Below are 26,788 nucleotides of genomic sequence, written 5' to 3' on the forward strand. Positions count from 1 at the left end.
GAGCACTTTTACAGATGCTGTTTCCTCCACCTCCACTCTAAACTCTTTTAAAATATTTTGCAGTAAATGCTCTCCTTGTTGCAAATATGTGTTCTTTGCTTTTTAAAATGATTTTTGTAATCCAATTATTGGAACTCGGTTATTTCGCGATGCCTTTTGAAATTGTTTGTTTTATCCTGCCTTTGTTACCATAAGAGCAGTGAAAAGAACAAAGGTTACGCAACAGGAAACACCTGCAGCCCTACGAATGGGTGGTTTAATCACATTGGCTTGTAGGAAAGCACATATAGTACTAAAGATATTATCTGCTTATCTTCTTCTAACAAATAACAGGAAGCAGACTCTGGGGGTTTAGCCAAGCCTCAGGCACTCACTGCTAATAAAGGGAAAGGTGAGGGGGGAAGGGGCATGGCCAACATCGCAGCGGTACGGGTATCCTCCATACTCCGCGGGGAACCCCAAATCCCAGCTGTTCAGAGACCTGGAACTGATTGGAGCCACGGCAGATCCACCCTGAAGAGGCGGTGGAGAAGAAAGGTAACAGTTGGTGGTCTGGGGGGCTTGCAACCCAGGGAGCCGGCACCAGCTTCTCAGCCAGCAGCTGAGGAAGATGACTCTGTCGTCATAAGTCGGGATGGTCACAATCAGACTGAGAGATTGTGTATTGCCTGGATGACAAGATCTTAGCGTTTGTGCTGGAGAGAGGTGAGGAGTGCTGAAGCTGGTGAGTATTTGGCATTAAAATTAAAATAAGAAATTTAAAACTTAAAGGAAACAAAAGAGGTTTCAAAATGGAGTAAGCAGCTATCTAGCAATTGGAAATACCATAGAGAAAATTAAAGAAGCAGGTCTAAAAAATCTTCCTGCTAGGACTGAGGAGAAAAAATGACTACCCCAAAATCACACAGCTGATCCTCATGGCTACAGAGGGTATTTGATGGAGGTTATTAAAAAGAGCAATGCCCCAAAGTCTGAATATCCAGAAGGCTTTGGCTTTAGAACAAGGGAAGGAAAAAACACCAACTGAATGGTTGGACAAGTTAAACAGTCAATCCAAGGGACCAGATGATTTTGAATTTATAGAAAAAGCATGGGAGGACATTAGGCATAAATTGTAGAAACTGGCTGGGTGGCAGACCAAAAATATGGAGTATCTCCTCAGAGAAGCTTTAAAAGTATACTCCAAATGAGAAGAGGAGAGAGACAAGAGAAAAGTCAAAATGATAACTTAGTTAGGATGGGATCAATGTGCCATCTGTAAAGAAAGAGGGCACTGGAAAAATGAGTACCCTAAGAGGAAGTAGGGGAAAGACCTAGTTAAATTGATGGATTTTGAGGATTGGAGATGTCTGGGACGTGCTTGTTCTCTGGTCCAGCTTTTCAGGAATCCCCAATAAACCTTAAAGTTGGACCCCTGGAGGCGGAAACAGTATTTCTGGTGGGTTCCATAGCTATCAAATATACCCTGAACTATACACCTCCAGGAATGCAAATTGGAAGGGAAGATTAAGGCTAAGAGAATTGGAAGACCTAGGGGAAGAGCCTTCTCTGTGGGGGCCACAGTCTTCTGGAATCAGCTCCCCCCAGAGATTTGTATTGCCCCCACCCTCCTCACCTTTCGAAAGAGTCTAAAGACCAAAATTGCGCCCATGATTCAGCGAGGTTTTACCTGCGGCTCCGTGTGTGATTTTGCTACCTTCACAGGTACAGCAGCAAAATCGCGCTGGTCCCGGAAGAACTTACGAGCCATGGCGGTGAGCACAATTTAGCGTTCCGGCTCATAGCCCACTGCTGCTAAAGACTCACCTATGCTGCCAAGCTTGTGCCTGGTCAATGAATATATAGTGGGTTTGTTTGAATGGATATGTGTGTATTTTAATAGGTTCTTTAGTTTTAAAGGTAACTTTTAATTTAAATTAATTTGTATCTCGATGTATACTATCTTTTTATATGTTGTAAGCCGCTCCGAGTCCTCGGAGTAACCTGGATTGGTTGTAAGTAAGCTGAATATAGCTGATGTAAAGTTCCTGTATATAGAAGACTGAAGATATTTTACACTGAAGAGTAAAACTACTGTTTTCTACAAACGTGTCTTTGTCATTTATTTGGTTCATTAATTGCAACAATATATTCTGGTATCTTATCTAGCCCGCCTGCGTTACTCTGCATATATATAGCCGGACAGCATGCACACCAGCCAGTTAATCCAGTGTACATACACACCAGCCAGCTGCTTTGTTCTGGGTCCCGGTATGTGCATGCATGCTGGCCAGCTGATCATCATGCAAAGACCATCTGTCCAGTGCATACGTGCATGCACGAACCCAGAAAACAGCAGCTGGCTGGTGCACATGCACAGCAGACCAATTGTCCAGCACACACAGGATCTGGAAGAGAACCTATGCTCGCATGCTCTAGTTTCGACACTCATTGCCGAAAAGATTAACCATTACGGCAATAGTTTGTCTTATCAGCTGTCCTGTTTCTTCTATGAGATGCTCCCACAAAAGACTTGGGAGTATCACCCTATAAAATGTTACTTGGCCTACCTTACACAGGTGGAATCGGAGAAACACCCCACTTTGAGACCAAAGATGTCTTTCGTAAGAATTATACACTAGGTCTGTCCTCTTCTTTCTCTCTTCTCAGAAACAAAGGACTTCTTGCTCAATGACCACTATTAGAGTTTGCAATCCACAGCATCCAACCTGGAGAATGGATTAAATCCTGGAGTACAATCTGGATGGGGAGATCCTTTCCAAGTGTTGCTGACTACTGAAACAGCTATAAGTATTCCCAAAAAAGATTGGAGGAGAGAGGAAATTGTACTCATGGCTAGGGAATAAAATGTTGCTGAAATCTATTATTGGGTATGTCCACTTGTTGGTCACCCCTCTTACAAGAACATATTTTAAAATAAACTTTGCTGCTTCACTTTATGACTCCGTCAAATCTCTAAGTGTGTTTCTCACAAGATGATGTACATCCTCTCCTATTTTTCTCATGACAACCCTGTGAGGTGTGTTGTACTGAATGAAAATGTCTGGCCCAAAGTCACCCAGTCAGTTTTCCTGCCTAAGACGAGGCTTTAATTCATGGTATCTTGGTTTCTACATCAGACATTTTATTACTAAAGCAAACTGGCTCTCTACGCTGAAAACCATATAAAATAAATTAAACAATACTCTTAAGTGTAAATAGCTTTTGGGAGAGAGGGGCGAGGTCTGATAGCCACAGCAGCAGGAGCCTTTCCTCTCCCTTGGAATGGCTCTGAATTCCCACTGCCCGGGGGTTCTGGTCCTTTTGAACCAGACCGGATCCTTCCTGCAGGAAAGGTTATGCAGGAGACACTACCAGGGGTCTTGTAGGGGCCGGCATGCCCCACCAGATGAACTGGCTTGGTCTCACACCGGCTGTGGTGAAGCCGGTCAGGCAGCCATGCCTGAGCCGACACAGCTGCAGAGACAAAGCAACGCAGGGATGGAAGCTGAATGGTAATATCTGGAAAAAGCTGGAGGAGTTACTTACAGAGAGAGGAAGGGATTGGAAGCAGATGGTGGTGAGTTGAGAGTGACTGAAAGGGATTTTGGATTTTTGTTTTTCGATTGGATTGTTGACAGAGCTAAAACAGCCAGAAATTGACGAAGCCGCTATCTTTGCAAGGTGGCATCCGGCAAAAGCTTCAGAAAGTAGCAAATTGCCCAAGATTTGATTTTTAAGATACCTAATTGTTTTTAAATTTGCCCTTTTGAATCGGGAATCTTAAATTCTTGTTATGGAAGCTATATTTTTCTTTCTATTTATAAACAAAGAGGAACATTAAACACTGGAAGAGGATACTAAAAACCGGAAGATCTGGAAAATGTGTTATCTAGCACCATTGTGTGGCCGGAGGAAATATAGCAACTTGTTTTTTCTCAAGGATTTTGACATTGCAGCTTACAAACATATCTTATCTGTTTGGCTTTTTCACATCTATTTGGCTTTCACACTGGCTGGCTATGAGAAATGAGGATCAGCTATGGCATGGAAGGAAGAAAATATTCAAGATGGAATTGATTTGAACTGTTTGAATGGACTGAAAACACATTGGATAATATAATTTGAAATTAGACATTTTTAAGAAAATCCAAAAGATAACGAAAGATAATAGCACTACAAAGAAGAGGAAGAGGATTGAGTTTTTTCTCACAAAGTTATAAATTATAAAAGGAACTGAATAAGGAAAAAAGAACTGAATAAGGAGAGAAAATTTAAATGGTTATGAATGAGAAAATTGAAAAAAGCTATGATTATTATAGATGAGATAATTGAAAATGGCTATGGTTATTTCTGGATGATTATTACCCTTAATATTTTTTCTTTTTTTGATTGATTGAATTATAAATTGATTATCTGATCTATAGTGATAAATAAAATAGGAGGAGGGGAGGAAAAGGGAAAGGGATATAATATTATATAATATAACACAAGTTATGATTACAAATTGGGGTCTGGCTTATCTCTTTTGTGAAATCCAAACAACCTTTTCCCTTAAAATGTAAGCCCCTTCTGACCTCAGACTTCATTTTAATGAACATATGTGATATTATGGGATGCAAATATGTAATATGTTTGACTACATGTAACTGATTTTCTATGTAAAGGAGACATTGTTGTGTTTTTTCGGAGTATAAAATGCACCTTAGTTTTGAGGGAGGAAAATAAGGGGGGAAATCTACCTAACAGATATACATCTGGCTAGCATCATTAGTCTGGGTACTCTTTATGGGAAAGATGGTCCTCCCACACAATCTGAAAGAAGGAAAAGGCATTGCTGTTGCTTCTCCATATCTATTCTGTGTAGAGTGTAAACTGAATAGAGCAACTTTAAAAGGTGTAAACTCAACTTCCAGAACTGTACTCCCATATTGACTTGGGAATTCTAGGAGTTTAAGTCCACATATCTTAAAGTTGCAGAAATTGAAAAATGCTGCAATAGATTCTGATTTCTTTCATATTTGCAATTTGTTTTTCTTGACTGATGCTTGCATCTGTAATTTAGAAAATGAAGAATAAGCAAATCACTCAGCCTCAGAGATTAGGCTGCCAATGTTGTAAAAGATGTTCTTTTCCATTCTCTATCTCTCTGGAAGAATCATTGTATTTCATTTTCTTTGTTATTACAGGCATTTTTAATGGACAGCAATAAGGAAAAGGCTGTTTTCCTTTATTTTCCTTTATAAAGAAATATAGTATATATAATATATATACAGTGTTCCCTCGATTTTCGTGGGTTCAAATTTCACGAAAAGTCTATACCACGGTTTTTCAAAAATATTAATTAAAAAATACTTTGCAATTTCCCCCCCCTATACTACAGTTTTTCCTGCCCAATGACGTCATATGACTTCACCAAACTTTCATATGCCTTTAATAAATATTTATAAAAATAAACTTTAATAAATAAACATGGTGAGTAATAATCTAAATGATTGCTAAGGGAATGGGAAATTGCAATTCAGGGGTTTAAAGTGTTAAGGGAAGGCTTGTGATACTGTTCATAGCCAAAAATAGTGTATTTACTTCCGCATCTCTACTTTGCGGAAATTCAACTTTCACGGGCGGTCTCGGAACGCATCCCCATCGAAAATCGAGGGAACACTATACAGTATATAATATTTCCCTGAAAAAAATTATTCTATGTTAAGTTGCTTTGAGAAAGGGTATTCAAAGAAATCTCTCTACCTTTGAGTGGAAAAACAAAAATATGGATCATAAGAAATTACAAGAAGGTCTTGGAAAAGGGGTGTTGAGCTCTTACATTTAACATTAAAAATATACCAGTTTAATCTATTTCCACCAAAGATACAGTATTTTGGAACCAGGTTTAGCCAAACATCCAACAAAGTAATTATTAGTGGTGGTAGAATTACTTATATGACTAAAAATACCCCCACCTTGTTTTTGGTAACATGTTTTGGGCCTAGATGCCAAATCCATCAAAATGGCTCTCAAGTGTTCCTCAGGAGAGATGTCCTGTACTTGGAAACGTTCCACTGGAGCCACGACTTTAGGGAGGTAGAAGAGAGGAACTTGTAAGTAATAAACAAAGTACAAGGTTTTGTCAAGGTAACATTAACAATGATTTATTTTGATTGCCTCTCACAACTGGATGTGAAATCATACAGTCCTTTGGGATTGAATAATGCTGTGCCATTTGTTTTCATCCTATCTTGTTCACTAGAATCTCGGTCAAGTGACATCATCAAAGATAGGCCAGTCAAGTTATGATTTATTTTCCTTCCATTTTTCAGCCAGGACTGTAGTCATAAAAAAAATTTGCCTGAATGCTTCAAAAATTATGGGATTTTTTTTTTTTGAAGGACTTTTTGTGGTACATATCTGCTAGGTCCTGTAGAGATACCATGTTTCCCCCAAAGTAAGACCAATTCTTATATTAATTTTTGCTCCAAAAGACACATTATTTTTCAGTTAGGTCTTATTTGGGGGGGAAATATGGTATTAAATGCATCCATCTGGCTGACGATCTTAACTGGAGCTTATTTTTGGAGTAGGGCTTATGTTATGAGCATTTTGAAAAAAATCATGCTAGGGCTTATTTTACGGTTGGGTCTTATTTTGGGGAAAACATAGTAGTGATTTTGGAAGGTCACAGCAAATGACAGTGCCTAGCTGATTCTGAAAAAATGAAGTATAGGTAGACCTCAACTTATGACCACAACCGACCTTAAAATTTCTGTTGCTATGCGAAATATTTGTTAAATTAATTTTTCCCTAGTTTACAACCTTTCTTGTTAAGTGAATCACTGCAGTTGTTAAATTAGCAACGTGGTGGTTAAGTGAATCTGGCTGCCCCCATTGACTTTTCTTGTAAAAAGGTTGCAAAAAGTAATCACATTACCCTTGGACACTGCAGCTGTCATTAATATAAGTCCTTTGCCAAGCGTCCGACTCTTAATCACATGTCCATTGGGAAGTTGGAATGGTCGGAAATGTGAAAAACAGTCATAAGTCACTTTTTAAAGTGCTGGTGTAACTTTGAATAGATACTAGATGAACTGTTGTAAGTTGAGAACTATCTGAATAGTCAGATGAGATGGGAAATCTACATCTGTAAGAAGTTTTTATTTTTTAAAGGCAATGCAAACTGCTTACATAAAACCAAAACACCGACATGGATGTTTGAATGTAGACCGCAGGAGTCAAGTTTGACTCATCAGCTCATACAGGTGATACTTGTGGAATTTTCTGCAGTACAATCCCAGCCACAAAATTATATATTGGATTATAGTTTGTTTAAGATTTATAAACTGCCTCATGTTCTTTGAAGTACAGTATACAAAATCAAACATGGTACAAAACATAATGTAATATAATAATAAATCTGTAATCAACAGTCAAGGAGTGGGAGCTTCCTTTCAAATGTGGAAATTATAAAACGCTTGAGCGACATCACCGCGGTTGGTTGAACTGTGTCAAGGTTCTCCATCTAAGAAACTATGCCAATATAAGTTTTCAAGCTTTTACTTATACTAATTGGTTCACATCTATCTTCGTTCTAAACTAATTATTCTTGAGCTCCACATACAGTAATTTCTGAAACTATGCTTTGATCTGGAAATGTATGGCAAGATTTTTCTTTAAAGCAAAGACCTATAATTATATTTAATCTTGTTCTTTGTGGACTCCACTTAGAAGATATTTAGACAATTTTTAATCTGGGTTCTTTGAGACTGCTGAAAAACAGACAAGTTGATTTTATTCAGTTTCAAATCCGATACAGTAGTTTAGACTGTAGTTTTATTACAAAGTGAATTCCATTGGAGTTCCAAGATAGAGTAGGGCATTTAGGATTCCAATATAACAATTTAAAGCTGTACAGGAGGGTGGTTTAATTGCTACAAAAGTTCTCTTTTGTGGAAGTGGTATTTATTATGCTTTGCAGAACAAGGAGAGAAAACAGACCAGCCCTTTTATTTATGTTCTGTAAATAAACCATTTTTTATTTAAAGAAAACTGATTCTAATGAAACGAGAAATCTGTTTTATATTTTGACTGCCTATGTACCATTACAGACAGCAATTCCTTTGCTGATTGGTCGGGCAGTCACTTTAATGAAAATGTTCCTGGCATTTTATCTAACTGATTTAATGTGCCCCAGATCAAAAAGGATAAGGAATCCCAATTTTGTTGATATTAAACAAATTGGTCTGGTAAAAATCTAACCCATCCTAAACAATCTGCAAACAATGCTTGGTATCAACACTTGCTCCCTTTCAGAATTTTTCATTTTGCACTAAATGAGCAATATCTACATTTTCAAAACAATAACTTTTTTTTTCTATGAAACCAACAGCAAAAGAAAAGAAAGCAGGAGCATTTTAACATTGCCAAAATGCTAGATAAGGAGAGGGTTGAGCAAGGACACTTAAAAGTTGAGGGAGGCTGAAAAGGGGAAAAATGGACATGAGAGGAGCAATAAAAAGCAATTTAGCCTAAGCAACATTTTTTTTCTGTTTTTATCTTTTCTATTCTCATAGTTTTACAAATTAGCAAGGGTCAAAACCAATCAGAAATAAGAGAGGATTATAATCTTGGACATGATAAAACATAGCACACTGGCATTTTAAATTAAGTTTAAATCATGGGTACAGGTTGGGAATAATTGCAACAAATATAGATAGATTTTGTTTGTGAGTCACTAACTTCTGATGGTAAATTCATGGCTTCGTTGAATATTTACACTAATGTTTGGAGACTGATTATATTTTCACCCTTTTTGAACTAGCAAAACTGATTGGCATAAGTGTCTAAAACTCTGTTAGGAGACGATTGTTGAAAATCAAAGATATAGAACAGCCAAAGCTCTCCAAATATCAGTTCACGAAAAAGATAATTCTTTTAGAGCTAATAAATTAGGATCTGCCTTGTGTGTGCAGTACTTTCCTAAGCTTCTTAAATGTGCATTTTTTATCATGATTCACAGGGAAAGTAAAGACTTATTCTTATCAAAACGTTCCCACAGAATGCAATTTGAGAAAAAGGCTAACACTATTTTTATATAAAAATATATCCATCCTATTCTATCTGTACAGCTGTGTAGGGATGCAAAATATTTCTTTTTTCTGTATTTCTCATTTGCTTCGCCCATATGTTATATACATTGACATGTAGAAAGGAAATTTAAAAGATAGTGGCTAAAGTATTATGAGCACTGGTCATATTACATGAGACTTCATAAACCATTTTTACAAATTTTGAATCAATGTTGGGACGAAGATCTTATCTGTCATTTTGTCTATGGTTGACAGCCTTCAGTATTTATCTAGAGCAGGGGTCTGCAACCTGCAGCTCTTTAGCTACGTTTGGCTCTTTGGGCCTTCTACTATGACTCCCCTTGTCAGGTAATCCCATCATTGGCCCTGCCCCTCACCCTCCCCTCCCAGTCACTCCTTACCTATCTTGAGAAGGTGAGGGCAACGGCGGGGGATGGAGGAGCGACTGGGGCTGATTCTCTGGTGGCTCAGTCTTGCTGGAGCTTCTTCCAACCCTTGTGGGTGTTGGGCATGCCTCGCTCACTTGGGGAGATGCGCAACCTGCTTTCCATCTCAAGACACTGGCCCAACTCAGCCCCGACTAATGACGGCTTTGCTATCATGAGGGCTAGAGGGGTGGGAATGGGATCTGGGAGGAGGGGACAACGGAAAGGGGGACGGGCCCACAGCTGGGCTCTGCAGCTTTAAAACGTGTATGGGGAACTTTTGCCACTCAGAGGATGCTTTTCAAGTCAAACTCAGGGGTCATGTGACTGGGTGGGAGTGAGTGAGTGACATCAACTTGGTCATGCCCACCCAAGTTTTGTAGCTCCAAATGTTTTCTTTTCTGTAGGAAATGAGTCCAAATGTCTCTTTGAGTGTTTAAGGTTGCAGACCCCTGATCTAGAGAGTGTTTTTTTTACCTCAGAACTGGGGGAAAAATATGTCTTGGTGTTTGCTATTTAATCCAGGCAAAACACATAATTTTGACTTAATATGAGCTAGAAAGTCTACCATTTACTTTGTTCATATTGAGAGAACAAGGGCCAGGAAAACGTATTTCACTGAGATGCTTTTACATCACTATCTAACTCAGTGTTTCTCAATTTTGAAACTTTTAAGATACGTGGCCTTCAACTCCCAGTATTCCACCACGTACCTTAAAGTTGTCATGGCTGAGAACCCCCTCATCGGATTCCTTACCAGCTGGGTTAGAGAGAAATATGAACCGCTATATCTTTTGTTTAGTAGAAATTTAAACATGTAGAATAGTAGTTTGAGGATGCTCATCTCTCAAGAGGTGAGATACGTCCAAATTAAAGATGGCATGTAGAGCACTTGGAAAGGATTCCCCTTCTACGTATGCTAATCATTTTGCACTACATGCGCCCAAGGAAAAAATGTTTACCTGGGATGGCTACGGTTAACCTTTTTTCCTTGCTGAGACGGTGCCCATGGAAGGGTTCATTCATGGAAATGGGGCCCCTCAGGAGAAATGACTCTGTGGAGGTGTGATCTGGGGGGGCTCTTAATAAAGGCAGTAGATAGGTCCCTGAAGTCCTGGAATGGCTCTGATCACAAGGGGAAGGTGAGAATTGTCTTGCAGGAGATCCAAGGAAAAAAATACATACGGAAACAAAAGAGTTTTTACTTTAATTACTGAGCAATGGCCCCTGGAATTAATCAACACACATCGCCCACCCTCCTGAGAAAATCACCCCAAATATTGTCAACATCTTCTATCATTGCTGTCACCCTGTCATAGTATGCTACCCCCACCCTATACTAGAGTGCCTCAGGGGTGGGAGGATTTTGCATATCTGAGGAAAAATAACAGGTAAATATTTCAACTTGAGTGATCAATCAAGCCAAGTCCCCCACCCCACCCCCGTGATATTCTGGCATGCATTCAATACAATCTGTTCTTGCTGTCACTTGTCACATTAGGGACAATATCTGCCCCTCCATCGCTAGTGATGGTTTGTGAATGTCGCCAGGAATCAACACTGTTCCACAGCAACATAAATTTGCTACAAAATCAACATCATAAATATATTGTCGTGTATGGCTTGGTGGGTCACCAGCTGTTCCTTGCTTAGACTGTAGACTGCACACATATTTACATAAATGTAGTTAATAGTTACATTGAACAGAACTAAACCTATAGGAATACACGAGCCTACTGGGCCCATCAGAAGTTGGGAAACAGACCATTTCCGGCCTCCAGAGGGCCTCCGGGGACTGGGAGAAACTGTTTTTGTTGTGGTTCTTGGAAATGGCTCCTTATTAGGGGTGTGGCCTTTAGCAGAATAGTCATATATGGGTTTGTCTTGGAGGTTCGTTCTTTTCTTGTGCTTTTTTGACACATACACCGAGAAGCACATGGGAATGAAAACACCTTTACCCACTGAGGGAAATATATTAGCACCAAAGTTTATTCGAATGTTCTCCCCCTCCTTTTTTTGTGTACTTTTTCTCAACACAGGCTCAGCCCTGCACCTGAGGTCATCAGTTCTATCCAAACAGAGGCATTCAAGACATACAGAATGTGCTGAAAAGGCTAAGAAGGCACATATCGAAAGGGACAAGAAAATACTATGGCAGATGGAATTAACAGACCATGTTTACAGTTTAAAAAGCCATCGCTTCTCTCCTCCCCATCCCCAAGCTCTTCTCACAAAATGCATCATGTATTTGCAATTCAGTGGATGGCCTTAACTCAAGCCATTGCACTGTACTATAAAGAGGACTGCATGCATACCTTTTCCTCTGGGTGCCACTGCTGACCAGTATGTTTGGTGGTTGTGGGCCCTGACTATGCAGGAGGAAAGTGTCTATGGTTGACACGGTGGCTGATGCCTCCTCACTTACTTTAGGGCTGCCGATCTTGGTTTTCCCAAATTTGCCTTTGCTCCGCCGGGACTGCTCGTGATCAAACTCTAAGTCTTCCAAGCGTTGGGTCAGCGCGAGTTTTTGTTGGATAGCCATCCGCAGCAAAGAATCTAAGGTCTTCTTCTCATCCTCGGCAGCTGCCAATTGCCTCTGCATCTCATCCAGCTGGGTGACATACTCATCACATCTGGAGGAAAAGAAGGAAAGAGGAACAGGTCAAGCTGTCCTGGCCAGCTTTTTTTTCTTTTTTCTTTTCTTTTGCAAAAATGAACTTATGTGGACATCGGCACCAACCCTTTCTTTTTTTTTTCTGGTATATTTTTTTTTATTTTCTCCAACATAAAATAAAAACAATGTATAACTTCAAAAACAACATCATTGCTTATAATCAAACATATACAGTGTTCCCTCGATTTTCGTGGGTTCAAACTTCGTGAAAAGTCTATACTGCGGTTTTTCAAAAATATTAGTTAAAAAATACTTCATGGGGTTTTTTCCCTATACCACAGTTTTTCCCGCCTGATGACGTCATATATCATTGCCAAACTTTTGTTTGCCTTTAATAAATATTTTTTTAAAATAAACTTTAATAAATAAACAGGGTGAGTAATAATCTAAATGGTTGCTAAGGGAATGGGAAATTGCAATTTAGGGGTTTAAAGTGCTAATGGAAGGCTTGTGATACTGTTCATAGCCAAAAATAGTGTATTTACTTCCTCATCTCTACTTCGCGGAAATTCGACTTTCGCGGGCGGTCTCGGAACGCATCCCCCGCGAAAATTGAGGGAACACTGTACAATTTTTTCCTCTTTTTTTCTTATAGTCATTCAATGGAGGCTCTTATATCTCTTTCTTCTTCTAAAGCATTCTGTAAGCTTATACAGCATTATAAATTCTTAAACCTCTAACAAAATATTGTTTCTCCATCCAATAATAAAACATTGCAACAACTTATTATTATTATTATTATTATTATTATTATTATTATTATTTAGATATGTATGCCGCCCTTCTCCGAAGACTATGTACATTAATAAAAACTCAGTAATTCACATCTTAATTTAATCTTACATATCTAATCCTTTCTAAGTGGAGAGAGGGGTCTTCAAAAGCAATTCAGGGTTTCAGCAGCATCAAAATTCCTTTGAGGCACTTCAGATTCAAGATAAAAAGGAGCTTCCGAGTGGCCAAACCTGCCACTTGTCAACAGCTCTTTAAAGCAACTGGACATTTCTTTAGGAGTGCTTTAAACCTCCACACATGCTAGAGCAGCTTTTGTATTTTTCTGGCACAACTTCCTTCCTAATCTCTAACTAGGATATAATCTATCTAGTCTTCTTCCAAAGCAACTGAGCTAACAATAACTTTGGAAAACAAATCCATAACAATACGAACAGGGGTGGGTTCCTCTTACCCTCCTACTAGTACAATTTTGCTTCTGCGCAAGCGCAGAGGGACAATTTTCCTTCTGTGCATGCTCAGAGAGCTGAGAAATCACCCAAAATTAGAAAACAAGATGCTGACATGCACAGACCAGCAAAGACTGCACTGGAACCATCATGCCAAAATTGCACAATTACCAGAGCGGCGCATTGGACCGCAACGTAGGAAGCCACCTCTGAGTAAGAACTGCCTAAGGCAGAGCACACCGGGAGACCCACTCTAATAAAATATAGTCCTTGATTACCAATTGTGTCCTTTAACAACTGTTCAAAATTATGACTATTTGTTAAAAAGAAAAAAAAAAGTCAACCCTGAAGCAGTCAGGCCCCACTGGAGCTGAGGGATAGGGAGGCAGGGGATTTGAGATAGATGGGATTTTGTAGCCAAAACAAAATGCTTTCTCTTGGGAACCAAGGACATTCTCACACCCAGCTGGAGGAAAGCAGAGAGATGTTACCTGGTTGTCAGACTGCATGTGACTGATTGTTTTGAGAAAGTAGAAAATCTTTTACTTTTAATTAGGTGAAAACTGTGGGAGTTTTCAGAGTCGGTTTTCAACAGATATGTGCCAATAAGATAATTCCAGTAAAAGTATTTTTTGAGGAATTTAGTTGCCTCAGAGTCTTGCTCGCCATGGATTTATTACTTGGAACTCTGACCAAAAAAAAAGCTTTGCAACTTTGCATTTATGACTGTTGCATCATCCTGCAGCCACATGATTGCATTGGTGTGCTTTCTAACTGGCTTGCAGCAAGGAGTTAATAGATAAAGCAGAAACCAAGACTTACGAAGAGAGATTGCAGGAACTGGGCATGGATAGCCTAGAGAAAAGGAGGACCAGAGGGGACATGATAGCTGTATACAGGTATATGATGGGTTGCCACAGAGAGGAGGGGGCCACTCTATTCTCCAGAGCACCAGAGGGCCGGACGAGGAACAATGGCTGGAAGCTGACCAAGGAAAGATTCAACCTAGAAGTAAGGAAGAACTTCCTGACGGTCAGAGCGATCAACCAGTGGAACAACCTGCCTGCAGAGGTTGTGAACTTCCCAACTCTGGACACTTTCAAGAGGAGATTGGACTGCCATTTGGCTGGTGTGCTTTAGGATTCCTGGTCAGGCAGGGGGTTGGACTTGATGACCTGCATGGTCCCTTTCAACTCTAACAATAAATAAATAAATAAAAAATAAAGTAAAATCAAACGGGACCTGAAATTATAAGTCTGTTGCTGTCACGTGATGCTTTGCTTAGTTACTGTGGTGCTCAGAATTGGCGGTCCTAATTGTGGTCACTAATTGATGACTATCTGTATTCTTAGTACCTTGTCTTAATACCTTGCCCACGAGCATAATTCAATGCCTGGGGTGGACAAAAACAGTTTCCCCTGCCACCCGAATGCCCTCGGGAGGACGGAAACAACCTGTTTCCCAACTTCTGGTAGGCCCAGTAGGCCTGTGTTTTGCCCTCCCCAGGCTCCAAAGGATTCCATGAAGTTGGTGGAGGGTAAAAATGCCCTCTCCCATCCCCCCGGAGGCCCTCTGGAAGCCAAAAATGCCCTCCCAGAGCCTCTGTGCGAGAAATAAGAATGGTAGTTTTGTGCATGCAATATATAAAATCAACAGAACTAGAAAATAATACTACATAGTATAAGTGAAGGCTTTCTTCTGAAAGCTTAATTTACATTATTTATGACTCCTTTTCACTAAAAGCAAAGGGCAGCGGCTTCTTTGATGAGCTGCCATATGGTGCTCATAAATCTTGCTTAAAGTTAACAGTGAACCAAGAAAAGAAATAACAATATATATATATATTTTAAAATATATTTTGTTTAATTTGATAAAGTATCAGGTTAAAAGAAGTTGGCATTTTAGAGGATTTTTTTAAAAAAGGCATATACAGTAATACCTCATCTTACAAACGCCTCATTTTTTTGCCTCTTCTTACAAACTATTTTCTCCTTACAAACCCACCACTGCCACTGGGATGCCCCACCTCCAGACTTCCGTTGCCGGTGAAGCACCTGTTTTTGCGCTGCTGGGATTCCCCTGAGGTTCCCCTTCATGGGAAACCCCACCTCCAGACTTCCATGTTCCCAGCATCGCAAAAACACAGAGGTCTGGAGGTGGGGTTTCAAGGACTTCGATGTTTTTGCAATGCTGCAATTTTACTGATGCTCCCTTCGCTGGGAAACCCCACCTCCGGACTTCCGTTGCCAGCGAAGCGCTCGTTTTTGCAATGCTGGGATTCCCCTGCAGCATCGCAAAAACGCAGAAGTCCGGAGGTGGGGTTTCCCAGCGAAGGGAGCATCAGGGCAATCCCAGCAGCACAAAAACAGGCGCTTTGGCTGGCAAAAGGGGTGAATTTTGGGCTTGCACGCATTAATCGCTTTTCCATTGATTCCTGTGGGAAACATTGTTTCATCTTACAAACTTTTCACCTTAAGAACCTCATCCTGGAACCAATTAAGTTTGTAAGACAAGGTATCACTGTATTTTGTCTTCGTTCTAAACTACAAAGTCCTAACATTTAAATATTGTGGCGGATATCTTAATTGTTCTGTAGGTGCCTATCTGTGTGTTTACAACTTTCCATATTCAAAGTGGGAGAGATTAGACTAGCCATCAATTTATTTGGTATTCCAAGTTCTCACAGCCTAAGTATTCTGCACGACAAGGTGTTCTTTCTCACAGGGACACTAAGATTCCTTTGTACCCTTATCTGTCTTCCTTATCAGGGCTAAAAACAATTATCTGTCAATGGCCAAATGTGTAATATACTCATTTTTCAATCTCAACAACTATTTATATGAATTTGGTCTCTCTTGATAGCTAAAGAATAAAGACTCATTGTAACTTGCTAGTTTTAATAAAATAATACTTGGATAATTTCCAATTGTTAGTGTATTTTTAACTTAATTTTCCCCACCAAAGCATTTTGAAGTCCACTTTCTTATCAGCTTTCATAGTCCAGGCTATGCTCACTTTTAACCTTCTAAATAAATGTTTAATGAATTTATACTACTCAAAAAAATACTGTAAAGGGAACACTTAATCAACACAATATAATTCCAAGTAAATCAAACTTCTGTGAAATCAAACTGTCCACTTAGGAAGCGACACTGATTGACAATCAATTTCACATGTTGTCAGCCCATTCAGCTTTGTACAGAACAAAGTATTCAATGAGAATATTTCATTCATTCAGATCTAGGATGTGTTCTTTGATTGTTCCCTTTAATTTTTTTGAGCAGTGTATTTTAACAAATCTGTTATTCTTTTAACAAAAAAGAAACAGGAGGGAAAGGAATCATGCCTACTGCCTCCCACCGCCGGTCTACCGGTTCTAAGAACCAATTCAAACCAGGAGCAATTCACTGCTGCTTGTAAAGGTCAACAGCTCCAATGCAATGCTTTTATGACCTATAAAGCCCTTCATGGCGTTGGACCAGAATACCTCCGGGACCGCCTTCTCCCGCACGAATCCCAGCGGCCAATCAGGTCCCACAGAGTTGGCCTTCTCCGGGTCCCGTCGACTAAACAATGCCGTTTGGCGGGACCCAGGGGAAGAGCCTTCTCTGTGGCGGCCCCATCCCTCTGGAATCAACTCCCCCCGGAGATTCAAATTGCCCCTACTCTTCCTGCCTTCCGTAAGATGTTGAAGACCTATCTATGTCACCAGGCATGGGGGGAATAACTATCTTGTCTCCCCAGCACCACCTTTTTTCTGACTGTAATATATGGGAATGATGTGATTGTGTAGTAATGATCGTTTTTTAATATTTATGGGTTTTACATTGCTTTTAACTTATACAGTAATACCTCGTCTTACGAACTTAATTGGTTCCGGAAGTAGGTTCGTAAGGGGAAAAGTTCGTAAGACGAAACATTGTTTCCCATAGGAAACAATGTAAAAGCGATTAATGCGTGCAAAGGGGGAAAAAATCGCAAAATGGCGCTCTGCTAGGAGCCGCCGCCCAGCTGTCACCTTTTAAAACAGCCGGGGGGCTTTTCGGGTTCGGGAGGCCGCCGAGGAGCGCCGCCGCCCAGCTGTCACCTTCTGAAACAGCCAGGGGACTTCTCAGTGTTCTCCCAAACCCAAACCTGAAAAGTTCAGGTTCGGGTTCAGGAGAACGCCGAGAAGTCCCCCGTCTCTTTTAAAAGGTGACAGCCGGGCGGCGGCACCCAGCAGAGTGCCATTTTGCGATCTGCGGTGGGTTCGTAAGCCGAAAAAAGTTTGTAAGAAGAGGCAAAAAATTTCCGAACCCCGGGTTCATATCATGAGGGGTTCGTATCATGAGGGGTTCGTATCACGAGGTATCACTGTATTGGATTTGTACTTTGTATATTGTATTGCAGTTGTTGTGAGCCGCCCAGAGTCTTCAGAGAGGGGTGGCGTACAAATCTAATAAAACGTAAACTTAATCTTTTCCCCTTCAGCTTGTTAGCTAGGATTCTGATGAGGAAGGCTTGTGCATTGAATTGACTGAAATGGGAAGCATTTATCCTGGTACGGAGAAGACTGATAAGCAAAACCACAGGAATGCTTAGAAAAACATGCTTGAAATACTGATTGCTAGGAGGAGGATGTTTGGGTCTCTGGGTACTTTGCTTACCAGACTTTTGTTAGTTCCTTTTTATGACACCTAAGCTCGCCCTTGAAATCATTCTGGGTTCTTCCAGTTATGGGAAATTGCAGGGGTAAAATGCCTGCCAATGGTCAGAAAGCTGGTAGCGATGGCAGCGTGAGGCTTCGCCCATCTGCTTGGACACTGCCATTTGGGTTCTTTTACCCTCTGGACATGCACAGAATACTTTGCACATGCGGAGAGGGTATAAGAACCCAAATGGTGGAATCTGAGTGGGTGGGCAAAGCAGAATGCTTTGCACATGTGCAGAATGCAATGAATGATTTGCACATGCGCAGAGGATAAAGGAACCCAAATGTTCATGTGGGTGGGCAAAGCCTCATGCTGCGGTCATTACCAGCTCTCCAACCACCAACAGGCACACCTGAACTTGTTCTGCCTGGCTACTACTAGCCACCCACGAGCACAGAAATAAGTCAAACACACGATAGGAGAGCAATAAATCTCTTTATGTACAAAGGCTAAATGCCTGTCTGAATGCAAGACCAATACTGATTTACGAGTCCAGAATGTCAGGGTTACTTAAAGTCCACCTGATACGGTTAGGCTCGTCCCAGAGCACTGTTGATTTATGAGTCCATAAAGTCAGAATTCCACACTCAAATCTGCACAGCCTTTCCTGCTTGAGTGTCAGAGAGTTCACAGAAATCCAAACAAAAATACAACCACGCTGCAACCCTGTTTCTTTCTTCCAAATGCCAATGATAAACACTCATGCAAAGCACTCCAACCTTTCCTTTTTTATCAGGGTTTCAGCAGCATCATTAACTCTTAACAGCTGTGCTCTATCATTTGCTTCTATGCTTGCGCAGCTGCTCCTGCCTTCCTAGCATCCTCTGGACATGGGGATTCAGGATAGGATTATTCATGACATCTTCTCCTTCTGAGTCCGAGGAACCTCTAGCTGATGGGCTGGCTGACCCCACTCCCCTGTCTGTCTCTTCCTGCTCACTGCCATTGTCGGCCTCTGATTCTTCTTCACTGTCTGAGGCATCTGGCTGCAACCAAACAGGTCTTCTGTACACAGATGACTCCCACTGATCTACATCAAAATCCCCAACTACAGGAGCTGGCCTGGAGCCAACCACAACAGAACCTGAAGCATTTCACCCCTGGGAAGAGCCACCTTTGTTCAAATCTGAATAAAAGTATGACTCAGAAAGACATAGCCCTTGCCTCTTTGTCCATACTGAGGCAAATTTAAACTTCTGCTTATTTATTCATTCATTCATTCATTAGATTTGTATGCCGCCCCTCCCTGTAGACTCGCAAAACACTTGTCTTAACAGTTGGTTTCCGTACCTGGTTGCAAACATGGCTCTCAAGGATGAGAAGGTTGCTGCATCTTCTTTCAAAGCTTTTAACTCATTGCGCAGTTTAGTCATTGTTTCTGTTACCATGGCTTTCTCGTTCTCATATTTATTCTTCAGGTTTGCCAGGGCCACTTCTGCTGTCTGAAACAAAGATACAGGCATTAAAAACATATGCATTGTTTCTTTCTGCGCCAACTCAGAAAGCTAAAACTGCCCAGAGGGCTGTTGGTTCAGTTCTACAGAGAAATTTTTGAGTCTGGCATCTGCACCTCTATAAATCTCTGGTTTGGCTCTGCAACCAAACAAGGCAGACACAGACCTCAATGGATAATTAGAACTGCAGAAAAAAACATTGCTGCCAACCTGCCTTCCATTGAGGACCTGTATACTACATGAGTCAAAAAGAGGGCTGTGAAAATATCTACAGACTCCTCACATTCTGGACATAAACTGTTTCAACTTCTACCCTCAAAACAATGCTGTAGGGCTCTGCACACCAGAACAATAAGACGCAAGGGCAGTTTTCCCCCGAAAGCCATCACTCTGCTAAACAACTAATTCCCACAACACTGTCAAATTAACTACCAAGACTGTATTACTATTCTTCTTTTCATCCTTACTAGTACCTATCTCTTCCCACTTGTAGCTAAATCCATGTTGCTTGTATTTTTACAACTTATATTGTTTTTATTGATTCCTAGTACAATTTGATTGCTTATTAGTATCCTATGACTATCACCAAATGTTGTATCATATGATTCTTGACTAATATATTTTATTTTTTCTTTATGTACACTGAGAGCATATTTTCCAGAGACAAATTCCTTGTGTGTCCAATCACCCTTGGCCAATAAAGAATTCTGTTCTGTTCTATTGTTCTGTTCTGTTCTCATTTGGTTGATACAATAGAGGATTGCATTCAAAGGAAAATTTGAATTTTTTTCTCTTAGCTGGAAAGAAACATAACCCCAATATAATTAATCATAAAGTGCCTAAAAGAATGCAAGAAACTTCCTGAATTGAACAATATAGAACACTGTTTTTTAAACTTGACAGCCTTAAGATGCATGGACCTCTTTTAAATAGGGTGAATGGAAGAAGCAGGCAGAAGTGGGTTCAAAGCAACAGCTCTTTATTTGGCAACTACAGTATTTACAACCCAGCAAAGGCTCTGTCTGACAACCAGCCCTTTTATAGGGCACTACTGAACAGTCTAGGCCAGGGGTAGGCAAAGTTGGCTCTTCTCTGACATGTGGACTTCAACTCCCAGAATTCCTCAGCTAGTACGATTGGCTCAGAAATTCTGGGAGTTGAAGTCCACAAGCCATGGAAGAACCAACTTTGTCTACTCCTGGTCTAGGCAATCAACAATCAGTACAGCAATTAATCAATTACCTAAGGAAATTGAAACCCTTTTGTTTGCCTAAGGTAAAAAAACTAATTCGATACTCTTTTGTTTTTGTTCTGATAAGATTATGTCTGCTTGCTATGTGTTACAAATTAATCATTCCCATTGTAACTAGGTTAAGTGAAGAATTGATGTTTTATACTTGTATACACAAGAAAACTGGTTATAAAAAATAAACTACAAGTCCAAGGAACAGAGAGATTCTGAACATGAGACAGCTCTGCTCATCCCAGAGAGAAATTTCCAACCTGGACAAGGCATGGTTCAATAAATCCTGTCGGTGTCACTGATTTCTACAACTAATGTTTAACTTAACAACAGAAATGTTGAGTTCAATTGTCGTAAGTCAAGGACTATTATTTATTATTTATTTAATTAATTTGACTTCTATGCTGCCCAATCCTAAAGGACTCAGGGCAGCTTACAACAGTATAAAATTACAAATAACAGCAACCATAAAAAGAAGTCAAGAAAAAAGAATTAATATTTAAAATCTTAATTAAAACTAAAGACAATTCAACAGCATACATACTACTCATTCATACCAGTTCACTCTGAATAGAAATAGCGCTACAAGGTCAGGGGTAAAAACCTTTCTGATCAGAATGCAACTACTAGTACAATGATACCTCGTCTTACGAAAAGTTCATACGAACTTTTCATGATACGAACCCAGTGTTTAAGATTTTTTTGCCTCTTATTCCGAACTATTTTCACCTTACGAACCCGAGCAGCCGCCAGGATTTCCCTGAGGCTTCTCGGTTGCCTTCATTTTTGCCAGCGATGCTTTGAATCCCAGAGACAAACGCCCCCCATCCAAACTGCATGGGGAAAAGACTCATGGAGCTCAAGAGAGGAGAAAGGTGTGGGAGAAATGAGCAGAACGGGGTGGGCAACAACGGGAGGGACCCATGGAGCTCAAGAGAGGAGAAAGGTGTGGGGAAAATGAGCAGAACGGGGTGGGCAAAAATGGGATGGACCCATGGAGCTCAAGAGGAGAAAGGTGTGGGGAAAATGAGCAGGACAGGGTGGGCAAAAACGGGAGGAACCCATGGAGTTCAAGAGAGGAGAAAGGTGTGGGGAAAATTAGCAGGACATGGTGAGCAGAAATGGGAGGGACTCATGGAGCTCAAGAGGAGAAAGGTGTGGGGAAAATGAGCAGGACAGGGTGGGCAAAAACGGGAGGGACCCATGGAGCTCAAGAGAGGAGAAAGATGGGAAAATGAGCAGGACAGGGTGGGCAAAATCGGGAGGGACTCATGGAGCTCAAGAGGAGAAAGGTGTGGGGAAAATGAGCAGGACGGGGTGGGCAAAAACAGGAGGGACTCATGGAGCTCAAGAGAAGAAAGGTGTAGGGAAAATGAGCAGGACAGGGTGGGCAAAAATGGGAGGGACCCATGGAGATCAAGAGAGGAGAAAGGTGGGAAAATGAGCAAGAGAGGGTGGGTAAAAATGGGAGGGACTCATGGAGCTCAAGAGGAAAAAGGTGTGGAGAAAATGAGCAGGACAGGGTGGGCAAAAACGGGAGGGACTCATGGAGCTCAAGAGGAGAAAGGTGTGGGGAAAATGAGCAGAATGGGGTGGGCAAAAACAGGAGGGAAAGACCCATGGAGCTCAAGAGAGGCTCTTTTCGCCTTGCTTCGTTGGGACTGCCACCTCTTGCCACCTCTTGCTGTCCCTCCCCCACCACTCCATTCGCCTCAGCTTAGTCTGTCCCCCCCCCCACTTTTTTTTTTAAAGCCTTAATGTTTTGGATTTTCCTAATGGGCTTGCACGCATTATTGGCTTTTCCATTGATTCCTATGGGAATCATTGTTTCATCTTACGAACTTTTCACCTTACGAACCTCCTCCCAGAACCAATTAAGTTCGTAAGACGAGGTATTACTGTATATCCCAACAAAATTCAATAAATATTTTTTTAAATATGAGAACTTTGCTTATTATACAGCACCAGGAGTTCTGAAGGTCAATATGCATAATTTATCATATTAATTATAAATATATATATATGCATGCTGTATATATATATAGCTTTAAACCAGATGAACTACGTAAGTAAGCATAAAATAGATGAGAAATCATCATTAAAAATGAATATCAAAGCATTATTTTCTGATTTCTTTTGACAAAAGCAATACCCGGTTTTCACTTCTACTGGCCACTAGGTAGCATAAGGTGACTTGTTTTGATTCTTAGATTTTGCTTTCCAGTTAGCAGCTCTGTAAATGTTTTCCATTAATCATAGAACTGTTATTCTGGCTGCAACGTTGGTTCTTTTTTAGTAAGACATGCTATCTTTTTGATTTTAACACCCATATTTTATTTTTCAGATTGGAAATTAATATACTTTATATATTAATGTAATTTATATAATGTTCCAGAAAAATGTCTCTCAAACATTCAGAACATATTTCAATGAAGAATCCATGACATACCAACAAGACTAGCAAAAATGTATAAAGATAGATTTGCTAAATGGTTGGAAATATAATACTATTACATTTAGTATGAATTGTAATACCACACCACATATGGTTCATACTACAAAATGTTGTGGACATACCCAAAAGCTAAAAAATATTGGATGAAAATAGATACTTGGTTGGGAAAAAAATGAGAAAGAAACACTTAGGCTTGAAAGCAGAGATATTTTTGTTGGGCATTCTACTGGAAAAATATGATAAAAGGACTATATATCTGGCTTTATATATACCAACTGCAACTAAAATTGTATTTGCACAGCAATGGAAAAATGAGATTCCGTCAGAGGGCAATGTAATTAAGAAAACATTAGAATATACAGAAATGGATACATTAATGCTCACTCTTAAGGACAAAAAAGAAACCGAATATTTTTTGATATGGGATGTATTTTATCAATGGCTAGACAATAGACACAGAAGTTAGAAAGGAGAAGACATAAAAAAGGAAGTGTTAATGTGGAGAGTTGTTAAAGAAGATATTTAGTATTATTGTTATTATGTTATTATATTATCAATATTATTGTGATGAATACTACAATAGGTGTATTAAAACTGTTTAAAAATAACTGTACCCAGATCACATACTGTTTGATACCAAGTATCAACAATGTTATATGCCGTATTTTTCAGAGTATAAGACACACCTTTTTACACACACACACAAAAGAGGATGAAAACATGGGTTTGTCTTATACACCGAATGTAGCCCCACCCAGGCACCCCCACCCTTTGGCCTCTGCCTCCCAGCAATTTACCTCTCTACAGCAAAGAGCTCAAGCAGGAGACCCTCTTATATTTCTTTCACAATCCAGCTTGAAACTGAATCAGAATTTTCTAAAACTATCAGAATAAGGGTACAAATTTAATCCAAGTTGATCCGAAAAGTAATTAGCAAAATGTCCTTTTTTTTTGTTTTCAGGGATTTCATACAAACCTAAGAATATTCCACTGTTTAATTTCACGAGAAGCTCAAAAGTAAACACAGCAATAACAGACAGGAAGTCAATTGTAAAATTGCCCTTTAAGCCATTTTAAAATCCATAAATTATACCCCTCATTATAAAAAAGGAAATTAGACTTTCCAAATTACCTGCTTGTTCGCTTTCAACACTGCCCTGAGGGTTGCTATCTGTTCCCGTTTCGTACTCAGCAGGGACTTTAATTTCATTATTTCTTCCATTAAAGCCTCCTTGTCCTTATCAATCATCGGTGCTAGTTCACGGGCCGCTGCGCGCTGCCGGGACAGCTGCAGTGACCGATCTACTGCTTTCTGCAAGTGCTTGATTTGGTCCCGTATTATGGCGTTGAGATTGTAAATATTCATAGGCTCTTTCCGAATGTCACTGGTGTCAGAAACCGGGGAGGAAGGAGGGGCTGTAATGACGGGAGAAATGGTAGGGGTCTTTGTTGGACTTGGCTCCTTATTGGCTTCTGTGCTCTCTTTTGAACCCTGTTCAGTTGGCACCCGTATTTCTACGGGGAGTGCCGTTCCTCTCCTGGCAAGGCGTGGAGATAGGAGTCCTCTTGGATCGTCAGGTCCCTTCAAGCTCCCACTTCTAGTAACTCGGCTTTGCCTGTAATAATCCAGCATAACCCTATTCGGAGTCTCATTGTTACAGAGACAGACATGGTGGTAGAGTTGAGCCAATTCTTCGCTGAAAGTCACCAGCTCATCCTGAGCAGCATTGAGGGTATTGTGGTTCTCATTGGCGACGCCCGTAATCCTTTGCAGTTCTTTTTCCATCTGTACCATTTTCTCGTGGCTTTCCTTCATTGACTTTTCCAAGCTGGAGACCTGCTCGTCATAGAGTTGGATCTTGCTCTCGTACTTGTCCTTTTCCTCGGTGTAGTTCTCAACGCATTTGTTGTACTTCTCTTTTAAGGCTTTGATTTCTGCTTTGAGGTCAATCACCTCGGTAACCGCTACCTTGTATTTACACTCTAGGATCTCTAAGCCATTGATGTCCACTTCATAATCATGAGTTTCTTCCCCAGAATCTCGGCCTTTCTCAAAATCGACTTCTTTCTGCTCTTTGTGGTTTTGCAGACCCCTCATTGCGTTGACGTGTTCCGTGAGCCTATGGACCCGTTCGTGCTGCTCGGTGAGGGCCCCTTTGGTGTGCTCCAGCTGGGTCTGAGAATCCTGAAGGTTAGCCAGCAGAATAGCTTTCTCACGCTCCACCTGCAATAACCCAGAAAAAGGATGTAAATATCTCAAGAAAAAATCTGATACAAGAGCTAGGGGCTCTATAATTAAAGACGCAGTTTAAAAATTAACTTTACACATATGGACTTTACAAATTGAGCCCGATTTTTTTTGTTGCTGAGTGAAGTGAATTTTGCCCCATTTTATCTTGCCACCGTTGTTAAGTGAATCACTGCAGTTCTTAAACTGGTAAGTGAATCTGGCTATCTCATTGACTTTGATTGTCAGAAGGTCACTCACATGACCCTTGGCCAGTGCAACCATCATAAAGCTGGTTGCTAAGCATCTGAATTTTGATCACATGAGCATGGTTATAAGAGGGGGGAAAAGGTCATAACACACTTTTTTAGTGCTGCTGTAACTTTGAACAATCATTAGTAGTGATGGGCGAACTGAACCCGCACAATTCGGGTCCGTACTGAATTTTGCGGTGTTCGGTATGCCGAACATGAACCCGAAATTTTTTTAAACTTCGGGTATAGTTCGGGGTCGCGTTCAGCATTCGGAGCTTTGACGTCACCGGCAGGTTGCTAAGGACGCCAAGGTGATCACTTCCTGAATTCAATGGAATCCAGGAAGTGATCACCTTGGCGTCCTTAGCAACCTGCCGGTGACGTCAAGGCTCTGCCCCCGGAGTCTCTTCGTGGGAGGGATTCCCCAGCTTCTTCAAAGGGAGGTCTTCACATAAAAATAAACATTGTTATTTTTACGAAAAAGGATGCCACAGCGGCGCTGCAAGTAAAGGGGGGTCTTTTCAAGTAAAAATTAGCATGTTTATTTTTACATGAAAGGACTGCCCTTTGCTTGCAGCGCTGCTGCGGCGTCCTTTTTCGTAAAAATAACAATGTGTTTTCTTTACGTGAAGACTGCCCTTTGAAGGAGCTGGGGACTCCCTCCCACGAAGAGATTCCGGGGGCGGAGCCTTGATGTCAGGGTGCTAAGGACGCCAAGGTGATCACTTCCTGGATTCCATGGAATCCAGGAAGTGATCACCTTGGTGTCCTTAGCAACCTGCTAGTATACGTGACGTCAAAGCTCTGCCCCCCGGAATCTCTTGGTGGGATTCCCCGTTCGGGTTCGGGTTCAATTTAGGTTAGGCCGAATTTTGCGTAAAGTTCATCCGAACTTACCGAACCTGAACACCGTTGGGTTCACCCATCACTAATCATTAGGTAAACTGTTGTAGATCAGGGACTACCTGTACAAGTATCCTTGACTTACCCCCATTTGTTCAGCAACTGTTTGAAGTTAACAATGGCACTGAAAAAAAAGGAACTTATAACTGCTCCTTGCACAGCATGCCCATAGTCATGTGATATTTGGGTTCTTGGCAATGAGCATATATGGTTAAACATACT

The 26,788-nt window shown here is 40.7% G+C and overlaps 1 protein-coding gene across 2 annotated transcripts in view; it reads right to left on the bottom strand.

The window, feature by feature from the left end:
* The window catches only part of BICD1 (BICD cargo adaptor 1), a 121,239-nt gene that overhangs the window by 30,652 nt on the left and 63,799 nt on the right, over positions 1-26,788 (bottom strand). The window contains exons 5-9 of one of the 2 annotated variants that reach the window (XM_070756428.1): positions 24,315-25,406; positions 19,321-19,472; positions 11,800-12,117; positions 10,447-10,637; positions 5,940-6,050 (exon numbers count right to left, since the gene is read on the bottom strand). In XM_070756428.1, coding sequence (XP_070612529.1) covers positions 5,940-6,050; positions 10,447-10,637; positions 11,800-12,117; positions 19,321-19,472; positions 24,315-25,406 — 1,864 coding nt within the window. The remainder of the gene's footprint in view (positions 1-5,939; positions 6,051-10,446; positions 10,638-11,799; positions 12,118-19,320; positions 19,473-24,314; positions 25,407-26,788) is intronic. The other variant, XM_070756429.1, reaches the window with a different exon arrangement.

This window comes from Erythrolamprus reginae, chromosome 6 (assembly GCF_031021105.1).
Source record: "Erythrolamprus reginae isolate rEryReg1 chromosome 6, rEryReg1.hap1, whole genome shotgun sequence".
Lineage (NCBI taxonomy): Eukaryota > Metazoa > Chordata > Lepidosauria > Squamata > Dipsadidae > Erythrolamprus > Erythrolamprus reginae.